The sequence below is a fragment of the Bubalus bubalis genome, chromosome 2, assembly GCF_019923935.1.
Source record: "Bubalus bubalis isolate 160015118507 breed Murrah chromosome 2, NDDB_SH_1, whole genome shotgun sequence".
Lineage (NCBI taxonomy): Eukaryota > Metazoa > Chordata > Mammalia > Artiodactyla > Bovidae > Bubalus > Bubalus bubalis.
Genome location: NC_059158.1, coordinates 9,439,461 through 9,465,523, shown reverse-complemented (window position 1 = coordinate 9,465,523; position 26,063 = coordinate 9,439,461). Strand labels below are relative to the sequence as shown.

The window sequence follows — 26,063 nt, the reverse complement described above, 5'->3', positions numbered from 1 at the left end:
TTTAATTCATTAATGTACTGGGGAAAAGCTGTTATGAACCGAATGACTTCTTTATTCTGCAATCATTCCCGTATTTATCAAGTGCATGTGAGCTAATTTGTATTCAAGAAGTGTGTTCAGTAGCAAGATAGACTTTATTAGAATTTGATGTTTCTGCCGTGGAGTAGTTTCAGGTGATGTCTGAATCCAGAGCATGGCTCCAGGAAGAATGGTCAAAATTAGAGTGGAAGTCCATGGGGAAAAAAGAGGTCCAGGAATTGAAATGCAGAAACAATAAAATAATCACATATGAGTGTTATGTGTGTGAATGTTGTATGGAGGTCCTGTAAACAAGGTTAGACTGAGTCAGAGAGATTAGAGAAAGAACAGTTGAGGAAGTAAATCTTCAGCTGAGATAGAAAAGCTGAGAAGGAAGGGCACCGCTCTCCAGTTCGAGGGAGTTGCGTGGGCACTGCCTGGCCTGGCCAGGGTGGCTGGAGCCAAAAGGAAGAGGTGGGAAACGCAGAGGGAGGGAGAGGTCAGACGGGGTTTTCAGGAAGTTTATCTTTTTCTCGGCTGAAAGGGAGGACGTTAGTCGTACTGGAGGCTAGTGGTACAAGGAAGACTGAGGTATGTTTTCAGAACGGCACTTGGCTGCTCGTTGGAGAGCCGTGGGTTCTAGGGGTGGGGGCTTTATTCAGAACTGTCCAGTTAAATGCAGTCAGCAGATGGTGTGCAAGGGAGCCTTAGAATCCTGAAGCAACACATGTGTTTTCTTCTTGAACCATCTAGAAAACACTTAACCTTGAAGACTGTGGTTTTTAAAATGTGCACTTGGGTAATGTGAGGTTGTACTTTGGTTACCACAAAATTTAAGGTAATATACTTCCGGCCGACAAATGTTATTAGAAACAGGCCCTTTGCTATGATATTACTAGTCTCACCTAAAAATAGTATGCATCCTTTTAATCTTACATCTCGCCTTTCTCCTGGGTCTTTACCTTTTAAAGTTCATTTTAAAATGAAGCAAATCCTTTTAACCTTTACAGAATTTTTCTATAGTGTCTTGGTAAACCATAATATACTAGTCTTGGAGACCTAAGATTGTGTAATTCTTTACAGTTATTTTTGCACAGTAGTAAAATGTAGGGGATTTTAATTCAGACATGGATTTAATGCATGATTCTACCAATTTGGGGCAAGTTATATTACCTCTGTAAGAATTTCTTCATTTTTAAAAAATGAGGTTGTTGCTGCTGCTGCTAAGTCGCTTCAGTCGTGTCCGACTCTGTGCGACCCCATGGACGGCAGCCCACCAGGCTCCCCCGTCCCTGGGATTCTCCAGGCAAGAACACTGGAGTGGGTTGCCATTTCCTTCTCCAATGCATGAAAGTGGAAAGTGAAAGGGAAGTCGCTCAGTCGTGTCTGACTCTTAGCGACCCCATGGACTGCAGCCCACCAGGCTCCTCGGTCCATGGGATTTTCCAGGCAAGAGTAATTGGAGTGGGGTGCCATTGCCGTCTCCAAAAATGAGGTGAAATTATACCTATTTCACAGATGTTGAATGAGAAAAAATCTATACAAAAGCACCTAATGCTTTGAGAGATTGTTTACGCTCAAATATTAGTTTTCTTTTTCTTTTCTCATAGAAGTAGCTTAAATAGGAAGTGGGAGTACTTGTGAAGTGATCCCAGAATGCCATGGTAACTAAATCCTTCCTGTGGGTTCAGGGCTTGCTCTGGATCAGGCTGCTTGAGTTTAAATCCCGGCACAGATCCTGGTTTGGGACTCTCAGTCAGCAGTGAGACCTGAGTTTCTTCCTTTGGCTTCCTCAAGTGTGAAATGGTAATAAATAGTACCTACTTCATGGCTTGTTTTGAATATTAAATGAGCTAATAAACACAGTGCTTTTATTTGCTTATTTACCATTTTCAAAATCGAAGTACAGTTAGTTTACATTGTGTGTGTGTGTGTCAGATGCAGCATGGTAATTCAGTTACACATGCATATAGATTTTCTAGATTCTTTTCCATTGTAAGTTATTACAAGATATTGAATATAGTTCTCTGTGCTGTGCAGTAGGTCCTTGTTTGTCTGTATAGTAGTGTGTGTATGTTAATCTCAAACTCCTAATACATCCACCCCAGCCCCATCCCTTTTGGTAACTGTAAGTTTGTTTTCTATGTCAGTACAGTGCTTTTAGAATGGTGCCTTTCACGTAGTATTAAATATACGTCATCTGTTATCACATACTGTTAATAAGTATAGTTTCAGATTCCCTTATCCCTAAAAGTTTTGAGCACGTCTCTTCAGAAAAGCCAAAACCAAAATAAAGCCTGGTCGATTTAGGACTCCTGGGTTAATTGGGGTTTTCTTTAGATTTATTTTTAGCTGTCTCAATTCTAAAAATGGTTTTCCTTTACATGACCTTTTCCCAGGCAGCTCAATTATTTGAACATAATTTTACTGTAGAAGATGTTTTGCTGAAACCATAATTTATAAAATTTCAGTTTTTAAAAAGTGATTAGCATATCATTCTTCAGATTTGTGCTGTTATATTTTTGTTCCACTTCAGTTCAGTTCAGTCGCTCAGTCGTGTCCGACTCTTTGCGACCCCATGAATCGCAGCACACCAGGCCTCCCTGTCCATCACCAATTCCTGGAGTTCACTCAGACTCACGTCCATCGAGTCAGTGATGCCATCCAGCCATCTTATCCTCTGTCATCCCCTTCTCCTCCTGCCCCCAATCCCTCCCAGCATCAGGGTCTTTTCCAGTGAGTCAACTCTTCGCATGAGGTGGCCAAAGTACTGGAGTTTCAGCTTTAGCATCATTCCTTCCAAAGAAATCCCACGGCTGATCTCCTTCAGAATGGACTGGTTGTGCTGTTACATTTTACTTGCACTTAGCTCAGTGTAAATATTACCTACTTATGTTAAAGCAGTTATATCAGCATCTGTACATTGCCACTTCCATTGTTATCTTCCTAGCTAAGTTTATCACCTCTCAGTTGTCCTGGGCTGAAAACTTGTGTCCATAATATGTATACTTAAGACCTCTTTGAATGGTAGTAGACGAGAGTGGCTGAGCTCATTCTGCTTCTTTTAGGCCGTGTGACCATGTGCTAATTGCACTGCGAGTGCACACTCAACTGTTTAATGGTAGGATATGCATTGATATTTGACAGAGCATGTGGTAAGAAAAGATAGGATCTCATTGATGTGTGATGGTTATTGTATAGCCAGTATAGTTTTTGACTTAAAAGAAGGGTTTAGTTTTAAAACAATCATGTTAAATTTAAGAAGGGGAATTCTGCTACCCATGAAGGTAGTGGTATAGTATGACTGAAAGATTAATGACTGTACTGGGTGAAGCATATCTAACTGGAACACCTGAGTAATGACTTAGAGCTTTATTTCTCATCAGCTCTTTTGGGGATTGTGGGGCTTGTCTCATTCACTCTGAGTACTTTCTGACAGGCTGCTTCAGCTTCTGTCTTTACTCTTCTGGTGGTTTGTTTTTTTTTTTCTTCTGGTGGTTTTATGGGCATATTTGGGCATATTTTCTCTTGCTCACATGGTTTTGTTCACACGCTGGCTTTCAAGATAATTTGTGTCTTGGGTGATAGACATAGTGGGGGATGTGATATTAGTGAATAAAATTCTCTGCGATTAGATTGAGGAATAGCTAATATGTAAAAGTTTAAAAGCCATTGTCTGGTTTTGTCAGCAATAGTATGGTATATTCATTTCCTTTCTTAAAAAAGAAAAGACAACTGGAGGGCAGATATGCTTCTCAGTAGGCTGTGATTGACTACAGAGCTTTTATGGATCAGCCTCTGTATAGAATTAATGATCAAAGTATGTCAAAGAACAGCTTTGTAAATTCTTAAAGTAAGAAAGCTGTTTCACCAATTCAATCTAATTGTATATGTCAATGATATAGATGCTTCTGGTTTAAAAAGGTCATTTGGCAAAAATGTGTTGTTTAGGAATTTTACAAATTATATGCAAATTTAGATATAATAAAATGAATCTCATTCTCATCATGTTCTTAAAGTGTATCCTTTTGTCTCTTAAAAGTATTGTTTACCTTAAAATATTTTTTTAATTTGCAAAAAGGATTACTAGGTTCAACGTGCTTATTAGATTCTGAAATTTCACCAAAACTAGTAACTGTGAAGAGTTCCGTGTTTAACTTGTGCTGTTTTGCATATTGGATTAATTGTAATTAGAGTGTTACTAACTCTTTGATTATTTGTACTGATGAGAGTAGAAATGTATATATCATTCAAAAGCTGTGTTCGTTCCTGAGTTAAGATTTTCACTTGAATATCTGTCTTGATTGTCTTTCTTCCTGTTCCTGATGCAGGTCATGGCAAAACCCCAAAAGATGCGGCATCAGTTCGTGCTACGCATCCAATACCAGCAGCCTGTGGGATTTATTACTTTGAAGTAAAAATTGTCAGTAAGGGAAGAGATGGGTAAGTGTAAATTTTGGTGGGAAAAATCTGTTTACGGGTAATTATTTTTGTTTTCATTCATAACCGTTTATGATGTAATTGAGAAATTTGAATTTTTTGGAAAATTTTGGTAATTGAAAGAGTGGAATCTGAATATTCTAGTATAGCAGGTTTTATCTGGTTCTGCTTAAATAGTCATTGAAGTTAACACTTGAGTTGATAAAATTACCAGATTTTTCTGGTAGGTTTCTTGTTAAAACGGAGAATTGGAATAAAACAATAGAAAGTTAATGACTCATTTTCCATGCCTTTCTTACACTGCCATTTTCTGAATTCCACTGAAAAGTTAAATCCTCTCAAAGATAGTTAACCAAAACCAAAAGGTGATTCACAGATATTTTATAGGGGTAGAGACTCAGAATTTTAGGTTGAGGTCAGGGAAATGTATGTTAGTACACTCTCAGCTAGTTGCAAGGATTAAGATATAGTGTAGAAGGTTCCAGTTGACAACTTCATGTAGCTGCTGGAACTAACTTTTGTATCATTGCTTTTCAACTTGGGATCAGTGGTGTGTGGTGTGTACACAGCAGAGTACACACCTGTGATGTGTACACACAGTATACACACCACTCTGTGTGTGTATACACATCAGAGTCACTTAGGGGACTAATAAAAATATAGTAGTTTGAGTCTTACCCCCCAAATTCCTTAACCAGTATTTTCAGGTGTAGACCTTGGACATGATGGACACTTTGAGGACACTTCACAGGGAATTTCGGTGCTTACCTCTCTCTGAATGAGAGCTGATTATATAGACTCATTGGATCAGTCCTGTGGTATTTCCTGATAAATTCATTGTGGTATCAGAGATCCTTTAAAACATCTCTAGAGTTGTTTGTCCAGCTCTCAAGGTGAAGTTACTAGAATGTGTAACTTTACCTGTATTTGGAGTGAATCATTTCACCCCTTTTAGTGCTTCTTAGGGAGAAGGCAATGGCACCTCACTCCAGTACTCTTGCCTGGAAAATCCCATGGACCGAGGAGCCTGGTAGGCTGCAGTCCATGGGGTCGCTAAGAGTCGGAGATGACTGAGCGACTTCCCTTTCACTTTTCACTTGCATGCATTGGAAAAGGAAATGGCAACCCACTCCAGTGTTCTTGCCTGGAGAATCCCAGGGACGGGGGAGCCTGGAGGGCTGCCGTCTATGGGGGTCGCACAGAGTCAGACACGACTGAAGCGACTTAGCAGCAGCAGTACCCTGACGAGTCTCAAATCTGAAACTGCATCTCAGGATATTCCCTTGAGCTCTGGACCAGATGTTTGTATTTGAATGTCCCATAGGCATTTAAATTTAGCTTATTTAAAATCTTTTTCTCAACCGTAGCCTGGCTCATGGTTTCACTTTGCTAGAAACTTGCACATTTCCTGCCTTTAACTTTCTCTGTCCACGTCGACAGTGTCTGCCCGATCAGGTGTTGGTCCTTTGTGCCCTGAGTGACTGAGACCCCCCAGGGGCTCCCTGTTTCGCTCTCACTCCAGTCTATAAGGAAGGAGTCCACCTTCCTCCTGGTACAGAACTGAAGTGTCTGTCCCTCCTTTAAGATTGTTTAATACACTGGTTACTTTGAGAGTAAAATCTAAAACTTCTTAGGATCCTTCACGATGTATGACTAATGCCTTGCTGATTTTTTAGTCTCATCTTTCTGTGGCCAGAATTTCTTTCATTTTTAAAACTAGGTATATTTTACATGTAATAAATCTTAAACTGTTTTAGCGTGCACGTCGATGAGTTTTGACAGATCTGTACAGTCTTGTAACCATCACCACAATCAGTATAGAAAACATTTCCATCACCCACCAATACCCAGATTCCTCCATATCCCTTTTCAGGCAACCTTTGCCCATCTCCAGCCCCTGGCAACCACTGATTTGTTTTCTTCCTTTATAGTTTGCTGTTTCTAGGATGGTATATACATGGAGTCATGTAGTGTAAAGAGTATAGTATCCTTTAAAGCCCGACATCTTTCACTTAGTATACTGCATATGAAATTCATCCCTGTTGTTGTATGTATTGGTAGTTCAGTTCTTGTTATTGCTGGTTGTATGGAGGAACCAACCACAGTGTCCTTACTCACTCTTCAGTTGAAGGACATCAGATTATTTCCAGTTTTTTTGACAACTAGGAATATAGCCGCTAGAAACATTTATGTATCGGTTTTTGCATAAACGTGAGTTTTCACTTAACTTGGGTAAATACACAGGAATGGGATGGCTGGGTCGTTCGTTAAGTGTCTCTTTAACTTTATAAGAAACTGCCAAGCTGTTCTGCAGTGTGGCTGTGCTGGCTGCCGTGCCCACCAGCAGGGTGTGGGGCCCGGGGGCGTGCCTCCACAGAAGCCCTGGGTATTGTCAGGGTCGTTTTGTTTGTTTGTCTTTAATTTGCTGCCATTCTAATAGATACCTAGTGGTTTCTTGTGATTTTAACTGACATCTCCCTAAGGACCAATGATGTTGAAGAATCATTAATTTTCATCTGCCCTTTTTTTTTTTTTTTTAAATAAACTTAATAATTCTTTTAATTTTAAATTAATTTCTTGTCAACAACTAGGGACATGGTTAAGAAAGGACGTAACGTATATTTAAGAATACTGAACTGACGAGCACAATTGAATGCAGTGCTTCTTAGGGCAAGTCTCATTTTAGCCTTCACCCTGATTAAATTTAAGGTCCTTATTTCTCCTCTCTTTCCTGAGCTGCGGTGGCGGGGGGCTCAAAGTGGGGCACCCAGTTTCTCTCCATTCCCACTTTCCTGCCAGCTTGGGCTTGGAGAGGCAAGCCCCAGAAGACAGAAAGTAGGGTGTTAAACAGAGACGAATCAATATAAAGTGACTCGACAGGAGAGGGATGGGATACACTTTAGGTTAGAAAATGTTACCTAACCACACTGGGGTCCACTTGCCCAGCACCCAGCAATGCCAGACTGCCGACACCGGGTTGTGGTGAAGAGCAGTGATAAGTGCAAGCACCAAGCCAGGAGGATGGGCTGCTTACGCCCCAAGACCAAACTCCGCATTGGCTTCCGGGGAGGTTTTCTAAAGGCAACATTAGAGGTGAGGGCTGCAGGGTGTATGCTCAGCCTGTGGGCTTTCTTCAGTTGTGGTGAGATAACGGGTGATGCTTTGGGAATCTTAATCATCAGCCTTCTGGTTCCAGCCTGTCCAGGGTCAGCACATAGTCCCCATCCACCTCCTGGGAGGGGTGGGGGAGGTCTTAGTTTCCGCAGAACAACTCAGAGATACTCGTCAGATTGTTGTGTGTATCCCTTGAGGGAGATTGGGGCTGTTTTGTCACTGAACTAGCAAGCTGTCATTACTTTTTTTGAATGACCACTTTTTGTTTGTTTCTGCATTCCCTCACTTGCCGAATTAGTAACTGCTTGAATCTGCTCTTTGGAATTCAGGAAACATGGAAGGGCTTTCGTGCCCGGGAAGGCCTCACAAGGACCTCCTGGGTTTCAGTCTCCCTTTTTCTGATACGTCTCATTCTGGAGGGGAAGTGGGGAGAGAGGAGAAAGGGAATCAAGTTTTGGATAGAACGGTTAACCATCAACCTGGCGAGAAAGTAAAAAATGAATTTCTCTTGTCCCTTTCCCCATTTGCCAAGCTTATTAGCTAATTTAATACTCTTTCGTTGCTAGTTTCCAGGTACGTTATTTTGGTGGCACTTTCTCCTTCCCAACATAAGACCGTGCGTTTACCTTGCTCCTTCCCTTTGAGGCAGGCAAGTGGCGGTGCCTGCGCTGCTGCGGTCGTCACTCACGGACCCAAGGCTCAGGCACGGGGTATATTTCTGTATTCCAGGCCTTTATGTTTAGTCGGCCCTCATATGAATGAACGAATGGATAGATGAGAAATAGCACCTACCGCCTGTATCAGATGAGATCAGATTAGTCGCTCAGTCGTGTCCGACTCTTTGCGACCCCATGAATCGCAGCACACCAGGCCTCCCTGTCCATCACCAACTCCCAGAGTTCACTCAGACTCACGTCCATCGAGTCAGTGATGCCATCCAGCCATCTCATCCTCTGTCGTCCCCTTCTCCTCCTGCCCCCAATCCCTCCCAGCATCAGAGTCTTTTCCAATGAGTCAACTCTTCACATGAGGTGGCCGAAGTACTGGAGTTTCAGCTTTAGCATATTCCTTCCAAAGAAATCCCAGGGCTGATCTCCTTCAGAAAGGACTGGTTGGATCTCCTTGCAGTCCAAGGGACTCTCACGAGTCTTCTCCAACATCACAGTTCAGAAGCATCAATTCTTTGGCGCTCAGCCTTCTTCACAGTCCAACTCTCACAGCCATACATGACCACAGGAAAAACCATAGCCTTGACTAGAGGGACCTTTGTTGGCAAAGTAATGTCTCTGCTTTTGAATATGCTATCTAGGTTGGTCATAACGTTCCTTCCAAGGAGTAAGCATCTTTTAATTTCATGGCTGCAATCACCATCTGCAGTGATTTTGGAGCCCAAAAATATAAACTCTGACACTGTTTCCACTGTTTCCCCATCTATTTCCCATGAAGTGATGGGACCGGATGCCATGATCTTCGTTTTCTGAATGTTGAGCTTTAAGCCAACTTTTTCACTCTCCACTTTCACTTTCATCAAGAGGCTTTTGAGTTCCTCTTCACTTTCTGCCATAAGGGTGGTGTCATCTGCGTATCTGAGGCTATTGATGTTTCTCCCGGCAATCTTGATTCCAGCTTGTGTTTCTTCCAGTCCAGCGTTTCTCATGATGTACTCTGCATAGAAGTTAAATAAGCAGGGTGACAATATACAGCCTTGATGATCTCCTTTTCCTATTTGGAACCAGTGTGTTGTCCCATGTCCACTTCTAACTGTTGCTTCCTGACCTGCATACAGATTTCTCAAGAGGCAGGTGAGGTGGTCTGGTATTCCCATCTCTTTCAGAATTTCCCACAGTTTATTGTGATTACACAGTCAAAGGCTTTGGCATAGTCAATAAAGCAGAAATAGATGTTTTTCTGGAACTCTCTTGCTTTTTCCATGATCCAGCGGATGTTGGCAATTTGATCTCTGGTTCCTTTGCCTTTTCTAAAACCAGCTTGAACATCAGGAAGTTCACGGTTCACATATTGCTGAAGCCTGGCTTGGAGAATTTTGAGCATTACTTTGTTAGCGTGTGAGATGAGTGCAATTGTGCGGTAGTTTGAGCATTCTTTGGCATTGCCTTTCTTTGGGATTGGAATGAAAACTGACCTTTTCCAGTCCTGTGGCCACTGCTGAGTTTTCCAAATTTGCTGGCATATTGAGTGCAGCCCTTTCACAGCATCATCTTTCAGGATTTGGAATAGCTCAACTGGAATTCCATCATCTCCGCTAGCTTTGTTCATAGTGATGCTTTCCAAGGCCCACTTGACTTCACATTCCAGGATGTCTGGCTCTAGGTCAGTGATCACACCATCGTGATTATCTGGGTCGTGACGATCTTTGTTGTACAGTTCTTCTGTGTATTCTTGTCACCTCTTCTTAATATCTTCTGCTTCTGTTAGGTCCATACCATTTCTGTTCTTTATCGAGCCCATCTTTGCATGAAATGTTACTTTGGTATATCTGATTTTCTTGAAGAGATCTCTAGTCTTTCCCATTCTGTTGTTTTCCTCTATTTCTTTGCATTGATCTGATTTTGTTTATTTCTGGTAATCTTTCTGACTGCAGTTTTAGGTCCAACCCAGTGCTTTTGGAAGCGAAGAACAAACAGTTCATTTATGGAACAAAAGCAAGTCATGTAGCTTATTTTGGCCAAGTAAGGTCTTTCTGGAGATACATTGAACTGTTATCAAGAGATACAAGAACTCCTTCCTAAAATCCTAACATTGTTGTGAAGATTTAACCAGAAAGAGCAGCTGTCAGTTTTCTTTCGTTTGCAGTGATTTATGTTCATCTGAGAGTTTATTATATTTAATTAATTAATTAATTAATTTAATTATATTTAATTTAAAATTGACTTTTTTTAAAGCAATGTGTTTATCCAAGATAAATAAGTGTTTGGATCCAAGATGGCAGTTTTCTTCAGAGAAACTGTCGTTGTAGCAGGTTTTTCCTAAAGCGGCAGGAGTTGGGTATGAATTGCCCTTCGGTCTATTTGTAACATGCGTGGCTTCTGGGCTGCCTTGGAAAATTAGGAATATGCCTGTGATGATTATGACTTGTATTTCTTCACTGCCTAAGAAGTGAGGCTTGAAGGAAGCTCCTCTTATTGAATAAAACAATATGTTTTGCTTTCTGCCTTGGATTTTCATTTATTTTCAATTTCATTTAAATGTTTATTTTCATTTAACGTAATTTTTTTTTGTATGTTCAGCAAAATAAGCTTACTTTATTACGACAAAATCACCAGTCTAGATTGTTTAATTTAAAAATGAATTTCTAACACATGTTGCAACCAGAAAATTAAGTCATATTATCTGCATAAAATCATGTTTTAGGAGACATATTTAAAGGGTATATATTTACTTTATGTTCTTGTTAATTCTTATTGACAGTTAAGATGAATTTTAATAGACTTTGTCTCATGAATGTACTTTCAGTTCAGGAATTTCATTCAGGTTTTAAATTATGCATACTAATAGAGGCAGTGGAGATAAAGTTAATTATAAATGTGAGAGATAATAAAATTTTTATTTGGAAATTTTTAGAATAATTTATTATGAGTGTGATATTTTTAGCTCTTCAAACAAAATATTGATGCCATTCTGCCAGTGTGATTCAGGAGAAATCAGCAAGTAATCCAGTCTCTGTTCCTAAATTCTGCTGATAATAAAATGTAGTCTTCAGAACATTCCTTCTGTGCTTCCTCACTTTTCTGGATTATTTCCTGGGGGAGTAGAAAAGAAATCAAAGGTCTTTTTCCCCACCTAGCTTTAAAAGGTCTTTTCTTCTAGTTTCTGTCAGTGATAGCAGTAAAGGGAAACGCAGCCGGAAACTGTGAAAAAGACATCAAATGAGCGGTGTATCTATTAACGTAGTGAATTTAATGAATTGAACAAGAGTGATATGTGGTGTATCAGGCACTCTCAGCACCTGAGTGAGTTTAAATAAGAACTTATTTGTCTCTGCCTTCTCCCTGGATTCTAGTAGAGAGCCTGGCAGCAGAAGCCCAGTGAATGCCTTGAGTGAACCGAATGTGGGTTCCTGTCCTCAAGGAATACAGAGTTCAGTATATGGAGGGGACAGTGGTGCAGGGCAGGGAGCGGGTATGTGCGAATAACTCTAGATGAAGACATAATACATTAAGTACTTAAAGAATGAGCGACAGTATGGGAAAACTGAGGAGATGATGATTCTAGCTCCAGGAAACAGATTTATAAAGGAAATAGTATTTGATAGGCCTTAGAAAATGAGTTAGGATTTGAGACACTTTGTTGGGGAAGAATATTCCAGACTGTGCCAAGTGGGAGGAATGGAACCATTTGGTGTCTTTGGCTGAGGTACCTGACCCAGTATTGGTGGCGACTTGAGGGCTTATAGTGAAGAGTTTACAGAAGTGTGAGCGGAGTTGGAATCGGGTGTTGGAGAGCCTTGATGATAGCTCTGTGGGCGAATACTCTGTAGGTAGAAGGGGGCCTTCAGCCTTCTTGAATCAGGCAGTGATATTTTATCTGTTTAGAAAAACAGTACTGGGTGGGGAGGGGATACAATGTGGAAAAGAGCCAGAGATGGGAGTGAGGCTCTGAGGGTGTTGCCTAGGATTGAATTGTGATAGAGATTAAAAAAAATAGAGGAAGAAGAGGTAGTTCCCCTTGTTGGGCACCTCTTGTGTACCAGCTACTCTGCTAGGAACCTAGGGTTTTCAAGGATGTGTTGGCTGAGACTGGGTCCCTGCCTTCCAGACGTGTGTCGATAAGATGAGAAATGAGCATGGCAACACATTATAACATTATAATAATAGCTGTATGAACAAAGTAGAGAAGTGTGGTGGAGAAAGTGACCAGCTCTGTTGGAAGATGGGGTGGCAATCAAGGAAGCCTCTAGAAAGTGTGCATGTAGTTACGGAAGAGGAAGAAAGCCGAACACAAGTCTCTCTCACTTCCCTGTCCTTCAGCCACCTGCTCACCCTCCTTAGACCAATTTCCTAGGAATCCCTCCAGAGTTTGTTCCTGAGCAGAGTTTTCAAAGACAAATAGCTGCTTTAGAAGCTGATTTAGTTACGTTTGCTAAAATACAGTGAAGTACTTTGGGATTAGAAAGACGGAGATTTGGATATTGGCTCTGCCACTAACCGGGGCTTCCTTGGTGGCTCAGACAGTAAAGAATGCCTGCAATGTGGGAGGCCTGGGTTCGATCCCTGGGTAGGAAAGATCCCCTGGAGGAGGGCATGGCAGCCCACTCTGGCCTGGAGAATCCCATGGACAGAGGAGCCTGCTGGCCTACAGTTAATGGGGTACAGAGAGTTGGATTCACCTGAGCGACTACATCACTTTCGCTTTTCTGCCACTTACTAGTTCTGTGTCCTTGTACTTTTTGACAAACTTTTTTTCCCTTTTCTGTAAAATGGAAACAGTGCCAACCTCCTAGGATTGTAAATAGTTCAGGGAAAGCAGCTCTTGCAGTGCCTGCTGCAAATGCTTGATGCTGCTGTTGCCGATGGAGAAAGAGAAACACGAAGGTCTGTGGCAGCTTTAATGGGGAATGATAACAATTGGATTTGCATGTTGGGACAGTTCCTCTGATAAAGAAAAGAGAGGTCTGAGAGACACAGGATCAGTTGGGCCATTATGATTTTGAATTGGCTTAATCTGTGTGGTGGCTTTAGTGACAAAAATAAATGGATTTGTTAGCTCTTTAGGACTTTAAAGAAAACGAAAAGGCTTGATTAGGAAGTGGGAATAGTAAGGGTAGCTGTTAAAAAGCAAAGAATGAAGGGTGGTGACTGGGACAGTCAATTAGATAGATGGTGCTGTGACTGAATATAATAAAGAATACTGGAGGGAAATGGAGCTTTGAAATTGCAGATAATGGGAACAGTGTGAGACATCCAGATGATGAATTAATAGTAGGGCTTTGACTAAAAATAAATGGGATTTAGGAGAGAGAAAAGCTGTCAGTGGATTTTGGAGTTATCAGAATGTAGGTTGTTGAAGCCATGAGGATTGATATGATCATCCAAGTATGTGGCGTAAAAAAGAGGAGGCTGGAGGATGGACATCTGAATCACCACATTTATAGGAAATGTAGAAGGGTGTTAATAGCTAAGAATTCTGAGTAGGGATGGTCAGAGTCAGAACGAAGGTCGTGGAGAGTCCTGGGTGTTAGAAGCCAAGGAGGTCAGTTAAAAGGAGAACTGAAGTGTCTGCTGGTCGGTCACTGTGGAGGTGGTTAATCCTTGTTCTAGCAAATTCCTTAAAGTTGGGGTGGGAGTGAGTGCAGTGTGTTAGAAAGTTAGAGTATGGAACGGAGTTAATGGAGCCAGAGGGCTGCCTAGCTGTGTGGCTGTTATGGGAAATAGTCATTTTCTGTCCCTTCAGAAAAATAGGAAGAAAATTACATCTTGTATAAATTCTATTAATGATTCAGCTTGTTTCCTTCCAGTGTTTATATATACACTTTTATTACACAGCTCTACTCTTCCTTAAACAGTTTTATAGCCTATTTTTATTATTGACTTAACTTACTATGTATTTTTTAACCTACTTACAGGTGTAAGCCTTTTGCTATAAGATTAAAAGCTCTGGTCATCTTTCTTCTTTTTGCTTTGTTTTTTTTTTTTTTTTTCCCCCTGAAGTATCATCTGTTTTGAAGTAGAATTAATGTGTCAAAAGAAGGAGTATGTACACTTTTAGATACATGATGCAATGGCCAAATTACTCTCTAGAAAAATGAGTTCAACTTCTGCTTGGGCAGGAGAAGCTTGGTCATATGTGTAAATTAAGGAGAGGGAATCACCGGGGAATCCAAGGCAAGTTGAGGAAACAAGCTCCTTTGCTGATGGAGTGGGGTTGAGGGGTTAAATATAAGTTAGGAATGTGGGCTGGAATATGCAGTTGATTAGAACAGAAACATCTCTGCTTTGGGGAGCCTGTCTTGACAGCCTTTGCACCTCCAAACTAGGTTAGACTCCTCTTTTATCTGATTACATAGCACTCCTGTCCCCCGTCATAGCATTTCATCATATTCGTAATTATTTATGTAAGATCTGTCTTCCTTGTTAGAGTGTGAGCTCCACTAGAGCACAGACTTCTGTCTTTTTCACAACTTAATCCCTGTTGTCCCACACACGGTTACTTAGTAAATATACATTGATCAGGGAAGCGAAAATGTTGAACTGTGAGATCTAAAACCATGAATTTGTTGTGACAGCAATTTACATATGTAACATTATTTTTCACTCTGTACTCAGCTGGCCGGGGAGGAAAGTTGAATTGCATGATTGATGCAGAATGGAAAATTACAGTTTAGGAAGTTAGAACAGTTGTAGTAGTTGAGGCTTACTGGTGAAGGAACTTTCAAACGGACAGTTTTAGTTCAGGCTGGGTGAAGGAGAAATGAAATCAGTAAAGAGCCAGCAAAAAAGTAGGCAGGATGGAGACATTTGAGGATTGCTGCTTCTCGTGAAGTTTGAGAAGAGGCGTGGTGGGATTTCTGCGGTGGCGTTCCTGGAGCTGCCAGGCAGGGTGCGCCAGTGACAGAGGGCCTGCGTGAGGAGGGGGAGGAGGGCTTTGGGGACGGTTTTTTCACTCGTGCGTCTTCAGTGCTCAGAACAGTGTCGGGCACAGAACCAGGGGCCTGGGTGCAGGCGGCAGGAAGAACAGCTTTCCCTCTGCAGACTCCGGCCCTGTGGCACGCGCAGAGTACAGCTGTTGGTGTTTATAAAATGGGACAAGGGGAAGCTTGGGTTTTGGATACTTCTTTCCCTACATTTTGAAACCACCAAAGATGCTTGGGAGCTGCATTTTTGATGGTGAGGAGGAAAGTGTTATTTAACAAGTGCCTAGTGAATGTGGGAAAAGTGCCCTAGAGATATATAACCACCACGTTTCTTAGATTATTCTTGAGTTGGTTATCTGTCTTCAGTGTTGTTGAAATCCCAAGTCAACTCTATGCCTGCTCCATCTCTTATTTTATGTCCAGCAAATGCATGTGGATTTTTTTAAAGAACATTTTCTCCAGTTGTAAGGTAATGTATTCTTCCAAGGAATATATATATATATATGTGTGTGTGTGTGTGTCATCGCATGCAGCATGTGGGATCTTAATTTCCTGATCAGGAATCAAACCTCCTTCCCTTGCATTGGAGGCCTATTGGAGTCTTAACCAGTGGACCACCAAGGAAGTCCCCTGCTAGTGTATTCTTATGCAAAAGAGAAAATCAGACAAATCCTGTCAAGGAGAAAAAAGCATAACTACTTTAAAGAGCATTTTCAGTCCTACCACTCATACTAAACTACAGTTGATATTTGGGGATATATTCGGATATATTCTGCCTTTTTCCCTTCTATTTAAACAAATTTTAACATTAGTCTAAGAATGAAAATTTGGTTTAAGATATATGCGAATCATGTATACCACTACCTATACTTAATATGAGTTTAGTTAAAAATTTAGAGAAAAATCCCATTTTAATAACGTCTTGAAGATACCCACAATCTTTCAGTATAGCATTAAGGTTGTATTTGTTGTTGGTGTTTGGTCCCTAAATCGTGTCTGACTCTTTGTGGCTCCATGACTGTAGCTCTCCAGGCAAGAACACTGGAGTGGGTTGCCATTTCCTTCTGCAGGGGATCTTCCCTACCCAGGGATCAAACCCAAGTCACCTGCATTAACAGGCGGATTCTTGAGCACAGAGCCACCAGGGAAGCCTGTTAAGGTAGTATAGCTTTGCCGTAATGAGTATGTTATTATTTAGTCATATTTCAGTTATACAGAATCAGAAAACTGTTTGTAACCAGTCCATTTATGTTTATTTCAGATGTATTGCATGCTTGCTGTTTGCCTACTGCTGAAATCACTTACATAAAAGTAAATGTTCCAGAATAGAGAGACGTGATGTGTTAGTCCTGGACCTTCTGATTTTCTGTGGGTGATTTGGCACTTGGATAGGTTTTTCAGGAGGGCCAGTTGAGATGTTTAAAGTGATGACAGAGTAGTAACTGTTTGGGATAGAAGCAGAGGCTGCAAGGAATTGTCCCTCATCCTAGGGCTGCCCTCTCTATGATTTAGATGGTGCGGAATCTCAGCAGCTTTCTTTGTGTCAAGAAAAGTTAATACAGTGAACACCCACATGCCACCTTAATTTTAGAGTTAGGATTTTGCTCTATTTGCTTTATCCCAGATCTGTCCATCCAGGAATACTTTTTTTTTTTTTCCTGAGTGCACTTCAAGGTCAGAGTTTCCAAACCAGTTTTAATTCTCCAGTTTTACACTGAGTCTCTCTTTCCTTACTCTGAAAATCTTGTTTCTAATCCTATTGACATGATTTGCTTTGTCCTAGAGCATAACTATACATTTCTGAACGAACATACCGATACTGTTACTAAAAGAATGTTGAATACCACATGGATTTTTTACAGTTCCACACCAATTGACATTTTATTAGTTTCACTTGTTTACATTTATCTTCATTTATAGGGATTGCTTTTTTCTTTTTGATTTTGGTTTAAATAACACATCTGAACATTTACATTGTTCACAAATTAAAACTGTACAAGAAGGCCTTTCACAGAAGGCCCCCTTTACCCTGGTCTTCCCCCATAGGTAACCATTTTCACTGATTCTTGTTTTTTTCTATTATTTCTTTTTGAACTTACAAGCAAATATGCCAGAGAAGACGATGAACGGATCTCACAAGTCACTGGTGACACTAATTGCCTGTAGATACGGGGAAGTGGTTATAGGTGGGAATAGGAGCGAAAGGAAACTGGAAGCATTTTCGTCACGTTTGAATTTTGTTTTTTTTTAATATGATGTGGTCTGTTTGCCTTTTTTTTTTAAAGGTGGGGCATTAGTGTATTTTTACATTTAGAAAATTACTTTATAGTAATAGCTGTAGTCTCCTCTTTGAAGATATTCTCTGTTGTGAGCAGTGGTGAGCAGTAGTGGAATTAATTACTAACCTCTTTTGGATCTTCCCTTCCTGCTTTCCTAGAATCTTTTTGTTGAGTTTTTCGGATAACCAGCCTTTAGGTTTCTTTGCTGAGGGGCAGGGTGGGAATCTTTCCAGTCCTCCTCTTTATTGATTGAAGTATAGCTGCTTTACAGTATTGTATTAGTTTCAGATGTACAGCGTAGTGATTGAGTATTTTTATAGGTTATACTCCATTTAAAGTTACTATGAAATATTGGTTATACTTCCTCTGCTATACAGTATGTCCATGTAGCTTATTTATTGTATACATAGTAGTTTATACCTCTTAATCCTCTACCTTTTCTTGTTTTCTGTATCTGTGAGTCTGTTTATGTTTTGTTATATTTATTCCAATAACATTTATGCCAAAAAATGCTCAAACTACCGCACAATTGCACTCATCTCACACGCTAACAAAGTAATGCTCAAAATTCTCCAAGCCAGGCTTCAGCAATATGTGAACCGTGAACTTCCTGATGTTCAAGCTGGTTTTAGAAAAGGCAGAGGAGCCAGAGATCAAATTGCCAACATCCGCTGGATCATGGAAAAAGCAAGAGAGTTCCAGAAAAACATCTATTTCTGCTTTATCAACTATGCCAAAGCCTTTGTGTAATCACAGTAAACTGTGGGAAATTCTGAAAGAGATGGGAATACCAGACCACCTCACCTGCCTCTTGAGAAATCTGTATGCAGGTCAGGAAGCAACAGTTAGAAGTGGACATGGAACAACACACTGGTTCCAAATAGGAAAAGGAGTACGTCAAGGCTGTATATTGTCACCCTGTTTATTTAACTTATATGCAGAGTACATCATGAGAAATGCTGGACTGGAAGAAACACAAGCTGGAATCAAGATTGCCAGGAGAAATATCAATAACCTCAGATATGCAGATGACACCACCCTTATGGCAGAAGGTAAAGAGGAACTCAAAAGCCTCTTGATGAAAGTGAAAGTGGAGAGTGAAAAAGTTGGCTTAAAGCTCAACATTCAGAAAACGAAGATCATGGCATCCGGTCCCATCACTTCATGGGAAATAGATGGGGAAACAGTGGAAACAGTGTCAGACTTTATTTTTCTGGGCTCCAAAATCACTGCAGATGGTGACTGCAGCCATGAAATTAAAAGACGCTTACTCCTTGGAAGGAACGTTATGACCAACCTAGATAGCATATTCAAAAGCAGAGACATTACTTTGCCAACAAAGGTCCGTCTAGTCAAGGCTATGGTTTTTCCTGTGGTCATGTATGGCTGTGAGAGTTGGATTGTGAAGAAGGCTGAGCGCCAAAGAATTGATGCTTCTGAACTGTGATGTTGGAGAAGACTCTTGAGAGTCCCTTGGACTGCAAGGAGATCCAACCAGTCCTTTCTGAAGGAGATCAGCCCTGGGATTTCTTTGGAAGGAATGATGCTAAAGCTGAAACTCCAGTACTTCGGCCACCTCATGCGAAGAGTTGACTCATTGGAAAAGACTCTGACGCTGGGAGGGATTGGGGGCAAGAGGAGAAGGGGACGACGGAGGATGAGATGGCTGGATGGCATCACTGACTCGATGGACGTGAGTCTGAGTGAACTCTGGGAGTTGGTGATGGACAGGGAGGCCTGGTGTGCTGTGATTCATGGGGTCGCAAAGAGTCGGACACAACTGAGCAACTGATCTGATATTTATTCCTTTTATATTTTAGATTCCATATATAAGTGATAATATATAGTATTTGTTTTTCTTTGTCTGACTTATTTCGCTGAGCCTACTACTCCCCAAGTCCTCCATGTTGTTGCAAGGGGCAGAATTCTTGGCTGCATAGCGCTCTGTGTGTGTGTGTGAGATCACATCTTCTTTATCTGTTTGTGTGACACTTAAGTTGCTTCCATACCTTGGCTGTTGGAAATAATGCTGCCGTGAACACTAGGGTGCATGTATCTTTTAAAATCAGTGTTTTCATTGTCTTCAGGAGTGGAATTGCTGGATCACACGGTAGGCTGTTTTTAGAACTATTGTTTAATTGACTGCACCAATTTACATTCCCATGAACAGTGTACAAAGGTTCCCTTTGCTCCACGTCTTTGCCAGTATTTGTTATTTGGGGTCTTTGATGAGGGCTGTTCTGACAGGTGTGATGTGATAGCTCACTCTGGTTTTGATTGCTTTTCCCTGATGACTAACAGTATGAAGAACCAGCCTTTGGGTTTTTTATTTTCTCAGGTTTCCTGTTTTCAATTTCATTGATTTCTGCTCTGGTTTTTATTATTTCTTCTCTTCCTAGGCTTATATTTTTCTTAATTACTGATTTCCTAAGATAGAAGGATAAATTATTGATTTTAGATTATTATAATGTTCAGTAGTATAAATTTTCCTGTAAGTACCTTTTTTAAGCTGCATCCCACAAATTTTGATAGTTATGTTTTCATTTTTATTTAGTCTAAGATATTTAAAAATTTCTTTTGAGAAATCTTCTTTGTGGCTTTAGCAGTGTGATGCTTAATCATTAAATAATTGGAGATTTTTCAACTTTTGATATCTTGTTCAACTTCATTATTGGTTTCAGAGTGTCCCTTGTATTATTTCAGTTTTTAAAATATGAATCTGATCTTTCCTGGTCAATGTTTTTTGTGAACTTGAAAAGAATGTGTATTCTGATGTTTTTAGATGTGGATGTCAATGAAATCCAGTTGACTGATGGTGTTCTCTATATTCTTACTGGTTTTCCTCCTGCTGTCTGCCAGTTACAGATGTCTCCAGTTATAATAGTGGATTTGACTATTTTTCTGGGTAATTCTATCAGTTTTTGCCTCACATCTTTTGACATTTTGTTACTAGGTGCATCAACATTAAGAATTGTTATGCCTTCTTCAAGAATTGACACTTCACATAATGCTTCTCTTTATCCCTGATAATTTTCCTTGTTCTGAAATCTGCTTTGTTTGAAACTAGTATAACTAGTCCGGCTATCTTTTGATTAGTATTAGCACAGTGTACCTCTCTCCATCCCTTCATGTTAATCTATCTGTGTCTTTATTATAAAATAGGTTTCTCGTAGACAGCATTGGTGGGTCTTAGTCTCTTACTTTTGTTTCTTTTGGTTGTTGTATTTAGACCTCGCACATTGAAAATGACTTGTTATAGTTGGGGTGGTATCAGCCTTTACAGGTGGCGCAGATGCTTTCTGACAGATTATAACCAATCGCTCCTTCTCAGCAGTACCAGCTACGTCACCGCTGCTTTTCCGCTTGCTTCTGAGCACCCTTGACATAACGATACGGTACCCAGAAGCACGACCGTGTACGCCAGACACATGAACTAACGTACGTGCCTGGACGTGTGAACGCACGTTTGCATCTGAAAGTTCGCAGCTTGAAGATTCGTATGTAGGGGGCTTACTGCACATACTGCCACAGTAAGCTTCTTGTCCATCAAGTCTTCTCACTCTGTCACTGCTGTTGAGTTTGAGCTTGTATTTGTATGTCATGCAACACCTCAGACAGCTGCCAGCTGTCCTGGTTCACTCCTGGTTGTGAGCCACAGCCCTGCACATCTGGTGTTGCAAATCTCCCCTGTCCAATAACTCCTTCCACCATTCGCAACTCACAAGCTTCAGTTCTATTTCACCAACTTCCCCAAGTTACCTTTAGGTCTTTCTCAGTGTAAGGTGCCGTATTTATTATAGTATTTATGTATTTCTTGACAATTCAGCATGTGTAAAACCATTGTTACTGAATTTTGGTAGTTTTTAATTGGATTTTTACCTTTTTTAAAAAAGATAGGATGAAGTTTTTGAATGTTGTGCTCTTAAACCCATTTGCTCCTTAAGCGCTGTGGTTTTTATTGCATCATGTTGTATACTGCAATGATTTTAAGGAACTCGGATGTCATGATAATAGCAGAACTGACTGTAATTGCTGTATCCCATATCTACCCATTCCTCTGTCCACCCAGCCATCCATCTTATTTTTTAATGCATTTTGAAGTAAGCAGACTTACATCCTAATGATTATGGCATGCGTAGCGTTAACTAGAGTTTGGTAGTTGCTTACTGCTCTTTTAAAAATTATCATAAAAGTTACGTACTGTGAAGTCTGAAGTGTACCATTTGATGAGTACAAGTGTTTCCTCCTCCTCTTTCCCAGTTAGGCCATGTCCTCACTGTCTCACAAGTGCCATCACTTTCCTTTTGCCGGTTCCAGAGCTTCATATACAGGCAGACTTTAGAGAAACGGCCGGTTCAGTTTCAGACCACCACAGTGAAGCAAATACCACAGTAAAGCAAGTCACATGAAGTTTTTGTTTCCCAGTACAAATGAGTTATGTTAACATTACACTATCATCTGTTCATTGTGCAATACATAATGTCAAAAAAAAAAAGTATATCCCTTAATTTAAAAGTACTTAATTGCTAAAAATGCTAATAATAATGGAAATCGTTGAAATATTACAAGAATTCCCAAAACGTGATAGAGACGCAAAGTGAGCAGATGCTGCTTGGAAATCGGTGCTGACGGACCTTGTGGACGCAGGGTTGCCGCAGACCTTCACTTGGTTGTTTTAAAGCTGTATCTGTGAAGCTGAATAAAATGAGGTATGTCTGCAAAAGGCGTCACACAGCGTAGACCCTTTTGTAGATTTCTTTGATTCAGGATTGCATTTTTTAGGTCATCCATGTTGTGTGTATCAGTACTTCGTTTTCCATTTTATTTCTGAGTAGAACATGCCACAGTTTGTGAATCCGTTCACTTGTTGATAGATACGTGGGCTGTTTGAGTTTTTCCTCTTTTGTGAAGAAAGTTCTCAGGAGCGTGGTTAGACAAGTGTCTAGGCGCACGTGTTGCCTTCCTTTCTCTTCTGAGTGGAGCCGCAGGGTCTGGGGGTAAGCATCCACTCAGACGTACGAGAAACCGCCAGCCATGTTCCCAAGGAGTTGCCCCATTTTACGTTCCCACCGGCAGTGTGTGAAAGTTATTATTGTGCCAAGTTCTTGGCAGTGCTGGTGTGGCCAGTCTCGAACTGTCACCATCCTGCTGGATGTGTGGTGGTGCCCCGGGTGGTTTAATTTCCCTTCTGTGCTGACTAATAGTCACTGAAGTGCAGTGCTTCCACGTGCTTCGTATTTATTTGCAGTTTTCTATGATATTTTGTGAAGTGTCTATTGAAATCTTTTGTTCGTTTATAAAAATTAGATTGTCTTATGTCTTTGGGGCGGAGTTTAATTTTGCTGATGTCTGACTTACGAGTTTGTTATTTTATGTTTCTTGCTTTCTGTGTCCTAATAGGTATTTGCTTTATCCCCATGTAAGTAAGATACTTTTACATGTTTTCTTTTAGAAGCTTTATACATTTAATCTTTGTGTTTAGGACTGTGATCCATTTTCAGTTGAGTTTTGTATATCGTGTGAGGTAGAGATTAATGTCACTGTTGATAGAAAGACCTTCCTTACTCTTTTGGACTATTTTGGCAGTCTTGTAAAAATGTTAACTGATTGTCTAAGTGTGGAACTCTTTTGGGTCTCTTTCTGAATCCATTGCGTTGATTTGTTTGTTGATTCTTAATGCCAGTACCACACTGTCCTGATTACTCAGGTTTATGCTAGGTGAATCTTGAGGTCAAATGATGTAAGTCCTACGTCTGTATTCTCTTTCATACTTTCTTTTGCATATTTTAGATCCTGTTTATTTCAAACGTTAGAATAAGCCTCTCAGTTTTATAGAAACCTCCTAGCATGAGTATAATTGGATTGCATTGACTCTAGAGATCAATTTGGAGAGAATTGTAGCCTTAATAATATTGAGTCTTCTAGTCCATAAATGTGATGTATCTCTCCATTTATTTACATCTTCTTTAATTTCCCCATCATTGTTTGGTAATTTTCAGCTGAGAAATTCTACATGTCTTTTGTTCAGTTCTTAAATGTTTTATGCTTTCTGGTCCTTTTGTAGATGTAATTGTTTTTAAAATTTTATCTTTTTAGTGTTTGCTGCCAGTATATACAAATACAGTAGATACTTTTATACAGTAATTCTGTATCGTGCATCTGTATTTAAATTCACTTATTAACTTTACTGATTATTTTGTGTTTATCTTTTGTTAAAGTAGTGTTATTTACAAATAAAGTCAGATTTATTTCTTCCCCTTTTTCTTCAATAGGATGTTTTTATTAGATGAATATATTTATCTGTCTATATTTAGCTTTTAGCAATAAGCTATGCTGAACTCTAAAAATGTCATACCATTAATTATGCAATATTTTTTAGTCAAACTAACCATTCATTTATTCGTTCATTCGAAAATGTGTGTTGAGCACCTCCTCTGTGCCAGTCCTCCACTCTGCACGGAGAATAAAATGCTAATAGTCACAGTAACACAGTCCTTGTTATAAATTTGGCACACCTCTGAGTTGTTCCTTGCGTGTGAAAGCCAGTGAGGTAGGTTTCGTTATTATCAACATAATGTTAAAATGAGTAACTTGGCCAGTAAGTTCTCTTTACTCTTGACTAGGGTCATGTTATACTGTGTCTTTATATGTCAGGTAATTTTGAATTGCATGTTGTAACTGGATTATAATTTTTTAAATTAACAATATTTTTTCAGTAAGTTTAATGACATTTCATAATTTTCTTTGCTAATTGTCATTTCTTTGTCTCACACATTTCCTTCTGGTTTCACTGGACTTCCTCCTGAAGTCTGTTCTCAAATAGTTCTTTCGTGAGCATTTGTGGACAGTAGAGTATTAGCTTCATTATGCCATAGAATGCCTTGTTGTGCCCTCCTTCTTGGATGAGGCTTTACCTGGGGTGAAGTGCTGGGTTGACAGTTCTTCACTCTCAATGCTTTGTGCCGTTGTTTGCTGTCACCAGCCGCTGCTGGAGAGAAGTCGGCTTTCATTTTAATTGTCATTCCTTCTGACATGATCTGACTTTCTCTTTGGAAGCTTTTAGGATTTTGTTTGTATCGATAGTCTATAGTGTGTTTGTGTGTGGATCTATTTTTATCTTTCTCAGTGTGTGTGATGTGCACTTTCAACTTAACCAAAATATTTTTTAGTTGTGGAAAATCACTAGCTAAACTATCTCAGTAAATATTGGTGTTCCACTGTACTTTTTAATAATGGTGATTCCATTTTTTTTCTTTAACATAATCCTAAATGTATGTATTTTTTAAATGCTTCTTTTTTTTTAATCGTACTCTCCATTGATGTCTTCTAGAATGAATTCATGTTCCAATTCTGTATTTTGTTGGTCTTATGTACCTTTCTGGGGGGCTTCCTGTGTAGCTCAGCTGGTTAAGAACCTGCCGGCAATGCAGGGGACTCTGTTGGATTCCTGGGTTGGAAAGTTCCCCTGGAGAAGGGATAGGCTACCCACTCCAGTGTTCTTGGGCTTCCCAGGTGGCTCAGACAGTAAAGAATCTGCCTGCACAAGAATATACAATGGAGAAAAGACAGTCTCTTTAACAAGTGGTGCTGGGAAAACTGGTCAACCACTTGTAAAAGAATGAAAGTAGAACACTTTCTAACACCATACACAAAAATAAACTCAAAGTGGATTAAAGATCTAAATGTAAGACCAGAAACTATAAAACTCCTAGAGGAAAACATAGGCAAAACACTCTCTGACATAAATCACAGCAGGATCCACCTCCCAGAGTAATGGAAATGAAAGCAAAAATAAACACATTAAACTTAAAAACTTGTGCACAATGAAGGAAACTATAAGCAAGGTGAAAAGACAGCCTTCAGAATGGGAGAAAATAATAGCAAACGAAGCAACTGACAAAGAATTAATCTCAAAAATATACAAGCAGCTCATGCAGTTCAATTCCAGAAAAATAAATGACCCAATCAAAAAATGGGCCAAAGAACTAAACAGACATTTCTCCAAAGAAGACATACAGATGGCTAACAAACACATGAAAAGATGCTCAACATCACTCATTATCAGAGAAATGCAAATCAAAACCACAATGAGGTACCATCTCATGCCAGTCAGAATGGTTACTATCAAAAAGTCTACAAACAGTAAATGCTGGAGAGGGTGCAGGAGAAAAGGGAACCCTGTTACACTGTTGGTGGGAATGAAAACTAGTACAGCCACTATGGAGAACAGTGTGGAGACACCTTAAAAAACTGGAAATAGAACTGCCATACGACCCAGCAATCCCACTGCTGGGCATATACACCGAGGAAACCAGAATTGAAAGAGATGTGTATCCCAGTGTTCATCACAGCACTATTTATAATAGCCAGGACATGGAAGCAACCTAGATGTCCATCAGCAGACGGATGGATAAGAAAGCTGTGGTACATATACACAATGGAGTATTACTCAGCCATTAAAAAGAATACATTTGAATCAGTTCTAATGAAGTGGATGAAACTGGAGCCTATTATACAGAGTGAAGTAAGCCAGAAAGAGAAACACCAATACAGTATATTAACGCATATATTAGAAAGATGGTAATGATGACCCTATATGCAGGACAGCAAAAGAGACACAG

The 26,063-nt window shown here is 40.0% G+C and overlaps 1 protein-coding gene across 1 annotated transcript in view; it reads left to right on the top strand.

The window, feature by feature from the left end:
* The window catches only part of RANBP9 (RAN binding protein 9), a 72,559-nt gene that overhangs the window by 10,504 nt on the left and 35,992 nt on the right, over positions 1-26,063 (top strand). The window contains exon 2 of the mRNA XM_025265889.3: positions 4,350-4,461. Coding sequence (XP_025121674.3) covers positions 4,350-4,461 — 112 coding nt within the window. The remainder of the gene's footprint in view (positions 1-4,349; positions 4,462-26,063) is intronic.